General features: G+C 38.1%; 2 protein-coding genes across 6 annotated transcripts in view; one reads left to right on the top strand and one right to left on the bottom strand.

The window, feature by feature from the left end:
• LOC129790672 (hemicentin-2) overlaps positions 1 to 7,714 on the top strand; it is a 129,192-nt gene extending 121,478 nt beyond the window's left edge. For 4 of the 5 annotated variants that reach the window (XM_055828313.1, XM_055828314.1, XM_055828316.1 and 1 more), the window contains one exon: positions 7,415 to 7,714. In XM_055828313.1, coding sequence (XP_055684288.1) covers positions 7,415 to 7,555 — 141 coding nt within the window. In that variant the 3' untranslated portion in view covers positions 7,556 to 7,714. The remainder of the gene's footprint in view (positions 1 to 7,414) is intronic. The other variant, XM_055828317.1, reaches the window with a different exon arrangement.
• Positions 7,715 to 8,187: 473 nt separating this feature from the next.
• On the bottom strand, positions 8,188 to 9,487 carry LOC129790727 (aurora kinase B-like). Its single transcript, XM_055828404.1, has 2 exons — positions 8,697 to 9,487; positions 8,188 to 8,624 (listed from the first exon to the last, which is right to left on the bottom strand). The coding sequence occupies exons 1-2, from the start codon at positions 9,317 to 9,319 to the stop codon at positions 8,267 to 8,269; spliced, it is 981 nt and encodes a 326-aa protein (XP_055684379.1). The 5' UTR covers positions 9,320 to 9,487; the 3' UTR covers positions 8,188 to 8,266.
• Positions 9,488 to 9,726: the final 239 nt, after the last annotated feature.

The raw sequence follows: 9,726 nt of genomic DNA on the forward strand, positions 1-9,726 counted from the left end.
ATATTTCAAGCAAGAGAATAAAAATAAAAATTTTCTTGATTCAGATTAATTAAATCAAATCATTTGCTTTAATTTTTTAGGTCAATTTTTTTTTAAAAAAAACATTAACTTTTCCTTAGGTTTCGCAAGAAAATAATCATAACTTTAATATTTTTTTTGTTCAAATAATTTTTGCTTAAAGTCACAAAATAGAAGTACCAAAATCTCAAAAAGCTAAAATTGAATATGTCAAAAAGCTCACTTTCATTAACCTGACTATATAAATTATTAATTAAACCAAATGCATCAATCAATTATTAAAATAACTGAATACTTTTGCTTGCCTCAGGGTTCATTTCAAATAAATTTCATGAATATCTAAATTTATCAAATCAAATAAATCAATCAACTTTTCAGCAACTCCCCTATAAATGTAGATACATAATGTTAAAAAAAAATAGTAAAAAGCTCACTCTCTCCCAAATAAAATCATATCTGTGTATAGGTAACGAAAAAGGTGGGTAATGGATTTTTTGAATGAAAAAAAAAGCCAGATCTCCACGAAGCAGGACCTTCTACCCCCAAATTCTCTACCATCTGACATCCCTTCACTTAATTCCTAAGTTCCTTAAAATGGAAAATAGAACGTGTCCCACGGGGGCGATTACTGCTTTGCCCGGAAAGTGTTTTTGCTGGTGGGGATTGGCAAACACAGAGTGGGGATTTTTCATTTCTCGAGGGTTGAGATTCATTCACCATTCCTCCTGCGTTCTCTGGGAGCCTCGCCAATTTTAGCCCTTGTGTGAGTGTTTTGTTTTTATGCTGCCATTTCACCCTCTCCACGTGCAACCACCATCCCGCCAAATGGGCGAATAAAGTGAAGAAGTTGCGTCTTCTGACGCTTCTTCTGGTGCGCCCGTCTTGTTGTATAGCTATCCTGATGTTGCGGGGTCTCTAGGCTGGGGTGCTGTGTGGTAGAAAAAAACATCCCCCGTGAGAGAAAGTATATGGGGAAGAGATACCCCGTAAAAGGGCGTACTTTATTTTTTACGATTCAACCATTTTTTTCTTCTTCTTCTCTCCATGCCTTCATCCCCAAACAAACACACCAGCCTATACCAACGGAAAAAGACCTCTGCAAAGGAAACTTTCTCTCCGACTTCCTTCCCAACAACCTCATCTACCCCCGTCGTAGAGTGTTGGGGAGGGAGAAAAAAACTTGTATGCTGTTGAGTTTAGCCACGGAAATGGTGCAAAATTTTCATTAATAATTTAATTTTAATCGATTAAATTTCTTAAAGCAAAAACCACGCGGCGAAAGCTCCAAGTTTCGCAGTATTTCGTTTAAATTTCTCCTTGAGCTTTAATTAAATCTTTTCCCCGTGTGACGGCATGTGTGCGATTTGATAGGAATTGCAAAGATTTTCTTTGGATTCTCATTGAGATTAGATTCCATGCATGATGATAGAGAATTCAAGAAACACAGAATTCCATTCAATCCCACAATGCGATGAGCTTTTCAATTTTCTCCTTCTCCCTGCGAGGAAAACCGTGAAGTTAGCTCCCATAGGGGAGGTGGGTGTGGATAAACTTTCACCAGCAGCTACCAATGAGCTTCGTTTTGAGTCTTCTTTAGTAGAAGAAGGAGTTGAGTGTGTGGGGAAGAATGTGTGTTTGTGGCATCAGCAGCAGCAGCCCCCACACAATATACATTTTTCCAATCACTTTTTAATCCATTCCCTTTCCCACCAAAAAGAAAACGGAAAATTTTCCCACCACGCCGGGACGCAACTGTGAGCGCGCCTTTTATTAGTTTGGAAGAATAAAAATTTAATATTCCTCCGGAATTGCGTGGATGTGTACACATGGCCGTAATATCTGCCCTCGTACCACCTTTGCCATCTTTGCTCTTCCCAAACCACCCCTATGCTTCAACCCCGCAACAATTCTATTGACTTCCCACTTTTCCTCCCACCCCAAGAAGATGATGCTGGGATGGGATTGTGTGATGCTGAGGAAGACTCGAATCTGTCTGATTTCCTTTCCATCGCTCACGCAAAAGTGGTTACCAATGGATGGGAGATATGTTCTTCTTCACCCAGGGAAAGGCACACACAATGCTCCCAGGGAGCAGTGGGAGACAATCATTCGGGATGGCATATGTGACGCGGTATCTTTCACACATTGAATAACAGAGTTGTATGGGAGTCACTCCGGAATAACATGTAGACTCTTTGGCTTTTCTCATACTCATTTGCATTTCGGTTGTTGTAGCAGATGGAAAAAAATTTTTCAGGGAAAACTTTGTAAACACAAACACATTAAATGTTGATAAATCCAATGGATTACCAAGAAATATTTGAATTGTTTATCAAGTATATAATTATTTTATTTAAAAGTGTTTTTAAAATTTGCAAAAGGAATCTTTTAATCTTAAGAATCTTTAATAAAAATGTTTTTCTTGAGGAAGAAATTCGAGAAATAACGAGCTTTTCTGAGCTTTTTAGATGTTTCAGACTGTTAAAAGAATTTATTAAAGTTTATTTTAAATGCTCAACTGCATCCTCTAATTTTTTTTCTTAAAGACTTTTTGGAGCTTTTTTACTTCCTCCTCCCCAATCCATTCATTCCTTCCTAAAGTAACTAAAGAAAAACTTTTTAAATCTTTTATCTAAACTCCCCACAAATCTGTTGGTTGTTTTGTGGGTGTGACGAAAAAGAAAAACATTTTGTTGTATGACACAAAACTCTAAATATCCCATCGACAGGATGGCGGTTAGGGTGTGTACGAGCGTGGAGGGGTGAAACGATGAAAATTGATGATGTCAAAAGGGAAGTGATCTCGTGATTCGATTTATAAAGTCATTTTTGCGTTATACAGAAATATTCTTTCACTCCCCAATTGTATAACCATGATTTTTTTTTTACCAATTCTTCCCCTCATTCATCCTACCATTGCACACCTTCTCCATTCCCACTTCAGCACCACTTAGGGATCTTATCACTCAATGGTTGACGGAGCGCAATGTGCGGAGATTGGCGTGCAAGAGAAAATCCACTCTCACCTCATTTTGCATTTTTGTTCTTGAGGGTGATTTTTTTTCCCTTCTTTCACTCTCTGGAAAATGGCGGGAGGAGGATTGTAAAGCAGAGATACTGCCAATAATCATTACGAATCAATCGCCCGGTGTCAACTCATGAAGCGACACTTTCAATAAAAAAAAAAGTCCCAACAAGGTAATGCGGAAACTGCCAAAAGCACATCGCGGGAGCTTTCACAGAGAGAGAGCGAGAACGAGAGTGTATGTGTGAGAGATCCGCTCTGAGGGGGGTCTTGTGGGACTCCAAGGGGGGTGCCAATCAAGATTTAAACCATTAACTCCCGCGGAGTTTGGAAAAGGTGACAAAAATATAATTCCATGCTGAGCTAAAAACAAAACCATCAACCGTTCTATTTTATATATAGCAATAGTTTTATATATAGCACAGTGCAGGATGTGGATTAACTTTAAAGGGGAGGGTAACGCATCTATCCCAGGGGGTATTTGGGTAAACAAAAGCTCAACAGAACTTTTTGGAGGAGCTTTTTGACGTGTAAAATGGGAAAAATGAAAAGACGACAATCCATTATATGGGCTGGGCAAAGGTGAATTGGTTATAAATTCCACGTGAGGACATTCTCTCCACTATTTGGGAATTTCATCCCCCTTTTACCCCAATCATACTGCACTATATAAGTACACAATACTTAACAGCTAGTCAGGTAATGTGTGCTGGTGTGCTGGTTAATTTTGATGTGAGGGAAAAGCGAAAAAGGGGAAAAGCACAAGAGATCCTTCGTGAGTGGATATTGTGTAAAACCATCCAAATGACAATTGAAAACTTTAATAGACTTTCCGGTTTTATTCCCCCATTTTCACACAACACCACCACCCCCGGCCAACAGTTTGGTCATTCAGGAAATTGTGTGTGAGCTCCCCTTTTGCTGGGGTAAAGTTTTCATGCAAAACTAGTCCCGTTGAAGCGAGAAGGGACCATTAAAATTTATTATTGGCACTTTTCCTCCGTTGATTCTGTTTGTGTTTGCGCCCACCTCACAGTGACTCAGTCATTTTGCAATTGTACAGAGGAAAAGCCCTTTCACATGGGAGCTTTTCACTTCAACCACCCTCCCTTACCCTCCTGCCGCATAAATGGCCATACTCCCCATGTCACAGAAGAGCCCCCGCATGACCTTTCTGTGTAGATATACAAAAGCAAGGTATTCAGTCACGCCAATTAATAGCACTGCAGAGAAATTATTCACGGATTTATGGAAACCTGGTGAGCTTTGCTCAAATGATGGCGAGGTGCTTAATTTGGATGAAAATGTCTGTGGGAGGATTTTGTGCGGGGTTCCATGGTGGGTTAAATCTCTCTGTTTCGTAGAAATTCAATTCGAGAGTAAATACGTTATGTATATATGTATGTCTAGTATTTACTTCCCAAGCAACTCAAAGTAGTCGTAATTTATCTCTAGACTATATGGTACTAATTAGAATTTAAAAAAAAATATATATTGGACAAAATACATAAATTGAGATCATTAACCCAGATTTGTCCATTGTTCTATATTTAGTGCACCCGGAAAATTTTCTTTGTTAATTTTATGTGCATAAAAGAGGGCATAAAAATTTTTATTTTCACCAAAGTCATTAGATTCGATTGAAAGAAGAGTTTTAGAACTTCTTGTGTGAAATTTCAAGAATTTTATTGGAAAATTGACTTTTCTAGACAAATTCAAATAAGATAGAATTTCTACAGAAACATTTTTGAGCAATCTGGGTTAATTGATTTTTTTTGACTTTTATTCAATATAAAAGGGTTTCCATTAGGACCAATTTTGCTTTAATAAATGACCTTTTCTTCATCCGTGCATAGCTGATTTTACATTGTGATCCACAATTTGAGCTTTGAACCCTTTGACAATGAGCATGAAACATAAAAAAAATTATAAAAAAAGAAATATTCTTTTTATCGCGATATTTACTCGTTGAATCTTTTCACATAAGTTTTCTCTGTTAGTTTCTTCATTTAGCTTTCCATCTAATTGTGGAACATTTATTAAGCTTTAAGTATCCCCTTAAACTTATTTTTCCACTAGGAGCTTTGCCAGAAATTATTCAATGATGTATTTTAAATAAATTTAAAGACGCTAAAAATGAATTAAAAACGATTTTACAATCGATATTTTAAAAAAAATCTAGCTTACTAAACCAATTCAACGGCTCTTGCATTAATAGGGGAGACCGGGGCTAATAAAGTCACTTAAGGGTTTGGAAAAAGCTTAAAATATCATATTTCCTAGCTAGATAGAACAAAATGATCTGAAAAAGAGTTGTAGGGCAGTAAATTTCCTAACGAAATGAGCAATACATTTCGCTTTATCTGTTTGGGAAATATGATATTTTGAGCCTTTTCTAAACCCTTAAGTGACTTTTTTAACCCCGGTCTCCCCTACAAATTAAATGCATTGGGATTACTAACCTGAATTTTATTTTCTAACATTTATAAAAAAAAAATTATTGCTTAAATATTTTTCTATCTTTGACGTTACTTTTACGTTGAACGCTTCTTTCTTTACATTTGATTTTTTTCTAACGTTGAATTTTCTGTTCTGACATTAGTTTAACGCCTGACATGTATTTGCTAACGTTTGACTTTTTTTAAACGTTTAATAGTATTCTTTTTTTATTGATTTAACTGTCTAAAAAATAATTGATTCATAAAAAAAAACTTTTTATGTGTTGAGTTATATTTATTTAATTTAAGGATTTTCTCTCACAAGAAAAGATATGATTTAAAAGGCACAGAAAATTGCAACTTGTACGCCCCTTTTTTACGTGGGGAGCTTTCAGAGAGTTACCTACATACAACACACTTCTGCTCTCCGCACAACCCCCATTATTGTTTGGGGCTCGTAATACTGGGGTACTCTTGGAATTAATTAGTGTGAAAAATTTTTGAGACACTTAGTAAATGGCATCCGTCCATGTGGCATGAAATGAGAAAGTGCTGTTGGACGAGGATATAAAAGTGTGTGCAAGTCCGATTTGCGTGCCATGAGGATTTTCTACAATCAAGCTGAATCTCCCCGAGTATGGGGGCAGTGTGTGGGGGTGGATATCCCCGAGATACTTTGCCTGCTTCCATATTCTTTACACATACTTTCCCCATACATTTTCTCCTGCTCTCTCTTGCCTCCTCGTTGGTTTTTTTTTCTGTTGGTGTACTTCTCCTCTCGATGTTTCCACACCCCCGCAAAAGAGGATCTGACAGAGTAGCTAGCTAGCTAGCAAGCCTGGGGAGCAGAGAATCCCCAAAAATCACTATAGTACTGTGAGAAGACGACGCGGCAGAACGGAAACAGACAAATTTCGTCAATTAATCTTGGTGGTATTTAGAGACAAAACATAACAAAAATAGCCGGCAACTCAATGAAAAAAAAATTGATTAATTGCAAACATCAGTGTCACTCTCTAATCCGTGGCGATTATTTATTAATGTCCTTTACTCTTTTTTTTTTTCATTCTCTTCTCACCCACTTCCTTTCAACTCTGAGATTTTGTGCTCTGCATTTTTGAATGCGAAGGAATGTTGCTGCTTTTTATTGAGGATCAAACGACATTTACCATTGTAATTCAATATAATGCATTATTAAATGCTTGAGAAAGTCATTAAATATTAAATTGCACATTTCCCTTTCCGTTGAAGAAAAAAATTCAATTTTTTTCTTGGCTTAAAAATTAACCCTTTCGCATTCATTGGGGGTCTTACGATGATTTAAACGTGAAAAAATCTATTTTTTCGAATCTTAAAGAATTTATAATGTCTTTTTCAAGATAGAATTGCGTTAAATGTACGTAAATTAGATCAAAGAAAAGGTTCTGAGTATGAAATGTTCCCTGGAAGCTCTCACAGATATAAATACGTAATGAAAAGCTCGAATGTTTCCATGTTTTATGTGTAAGCGAAAGGGTTAAATAATAATAAAATTAATCAAAAAAAATAATCAAATGATCTGAAAATTAATTTATTTCTTCTAAAAACTAAGATAAACCGCTTTAATCTTTCTCAATATTTTATTGTTAAAAAAATGAAGAACCAAGAAAGCCCTCCTTGCAGCACTAGAACTCCATTGAAAGTCTTCATTTTTCCTTGCAGATTGCCTTTATTTTAAAAATATATAACATAGAAGTTAATTCAATATTTTATCCACGTTTTCATTTAATTTAAAAAAAAAATCGACATATTTTTTCGTCATAAATTTCATGGAATTTGTGAACGTTCTCAACCCCGCATTTCACCCACAAAAAAATCCCTCGCAAATCTTTTAACCCCCCTCCACCTCATGCTCTTTTTCATCCCTTCTTTTTTTTTTTTCTTCCTCTTCCAGGTCCTGAAAAGTGAAACCCTGATGAATGGCGACTGTCGCGCGGCGCAGGTGCCATCGGGAGCAACAGGAGATTTAGACATCAACATTACCGCCATCCGGGATCGTCTTATGACGACGCGAGTTCCGGAGAGTTGTGTCTGAGGCATCATTTCCGCTGCACTGTACATATCGCACGCCGCTGGTCGTAATTTTAGGAAAACGAAACTGACAGACTCCATTTGTACGTGTATATTATGGGCAGGAATTAATGAAATTATCTGTCGAGTTTAGTGTGTAAATAAATAAAAGGAAAATCCAGGACATTTGCTTAATTTTTTTGTTTTTCTCTTTGGAATACTTTTGAACTTTTTGAATTTGGCGCTCTTTCCTTCTGGTGGAGGCGCCCGGTTGTAAATGGAGACGCCGGGTTATTTATCAAACTTTCTTTGTGAGGTTATGTCACTTCGCCATAACCTTACATTATTCTAAAGAAAATAACAACAAAACATCCTCAGGCTGTGCAGGAAATGGAAAATAAGCCGGAAAATCGCAAAGTATTCCCCCCAATCGCCACATGGGATGTCCACAAGAGGATTCAGTTGCAGAATAAACTAAAAAGAGATATTAGAATTGCTGGTTCTGCCTCAAAATCCCGCCAACAAGCCACTTCCGTCACACAGATCGTCCGGAGGGTGAATGAGCTAATTAAAAATAAGGGGAAAAGGAAAATGCAGCGGAAAATCCGACGGATGAGGCAACGGAGGAGATTCCCTCAAGCCCCAGGCCCCCGAAACAAGCACATTCAGTATGGATTTATTGTGAAAAAAGCGAAAAATATGAATATGAGAATAAAATTCGATTAGAGAGGGGGATTTACATTCTGGGTGCATCTGATTTGGAGAAGGTGGAGTTGATGGCAGTATTCTTGTTCTCTTGAATCCAGGGATGACGCATTACCTGCTCCAGGGAGATACGTTCAGAGCCAGGCTTCTGTAGGAGCTTTGAAATGAGATCCTTTGCACCGGGGCTGAGATGCCGGGGATAGTGAATTTGGAGTTTCCGGATCTTCTCGTATGTTATCTCAGTGTTGTCTGATTCAAAGGGTGGGCATCCTACGAGGAATTCATAACAAAGAATACCCAAACACCACTGATCGACGGAATCATCGTATGAGCGGCCTTCCACCATTTCCGGAGGCAAGTAATCCAGTGTTCCGCACATTGTCTTCCGTCTGGGGAAAAGAGGAAGTTAATGATAAATCTTTTGCAAGGAACTGGAAGAGGATTTAGTGGAGGATACTCACTTGTTGGACGGCGTGTGTGCAGACCAACCAAAATCAGCTAATTTCACGAGATCTCCCGCAGTGAGGAGGATGTTCTCTGGCTTCAGATCTCTGTGGATGACATCATTCTTGTGGCAGTACTGCAGGGCAGAAGCCACTTGATACGTATACTTGGCTGAGCGCTGCTCATTGAATCGCCCATTGGGGGAATTCTTGAGGTGCTTGTACAGCTCCCCTTCGGATGCGTACTCCAGCACCAGGTAGATCTTGCTGTCATCATGAAACCACGTATACAGGCGCAAAATGTTCGGGTGCTTCAGTCTCGATTGAATCTCAATCTCACGCAACACCTGACGCTCCACACGCCCTGTCTTCAGCTCTGACTTGAACATCACCTTCATGGCAACCATTACCTGTGAGAAGCGCTCCCGCGCCAGATAAACTCGACCGAATTTCCCCCGTCCCAGCGGTGCTCCCAAATCAAAATCCTCCGTAGACCACTTGTAGTCAATTCCATAGGATGGATGACTTACAATGGCATTTCCCAGCTCTTCCACAGACTTCCGGAGGTCGGGATTTGTAATTCCTTTCGCAGATTCCTGCATGAGTCTCAAGTGAGTCTCTTTTTGTGCATTTCCCGCCATTTTCACGCAATCCTCACAAACACAAAATGTTCAACAATAAATAGGGCAGAAATTCCAATCAACAGGCACGAGCAGGAAGTACAGGAAACACTCTAAACTGGCCAGGAAGTTAATACAAAGAAACCGATGCTTTTAGTAACGGAAAACAAATTGGATTGTTTTTTGCATTTGTCCCAAAATTCCGAAAATGTCCCAAAGTGTCCCAAATTATGCCTCACTCAGCTGCCTTGCTCGTTTCTTTGTCTACTTTGTCGAGCAGTATTGTAATTGATCGATTTGTTTGAATTCTTTATTTTTTAATCTTTTATGTTAATATTCTTTAAATTAGTTATTTAAAGAAAAATATTTCTCAAAAAATCAACTTTCTATCGTTTATAAAAAAAAAAACTAATAAATGAACTTGCAAC

This window comes from Lutzomyia longipalpis, chromosome 2 (genome assembly GCF_024334085.1).
Source record: "Lutzomyia longipalpis isolate SR_M1_2022 chromosome 2, ASM2433408v1".
NCBI classification, from domain to species: domain Eukaryota; kingdom Metazoa; phylum Arthropoda; class Insecta; order Diptera; family Psychodidae; genus Lutzomyia; species Lutzomyia longipalpis.

Excerpts from the sequence above, each read along its gene's own strand:
- LOC129790727 (XM_055828404.1), bottom strand. The coding sequence starts at position 9,319 with ATGGCGGGAAATGCACAAAAAGAGACTCACTTGAGACTCATGCAGGAA. Across the intron at positions 8,625-8,696 it reads GCACACACGCCGTCCAACAA|ACGGAAGACAATGTGCGGAA; the intron begins GTGAGTATCCTC and ends TCTTTTCCCCAG.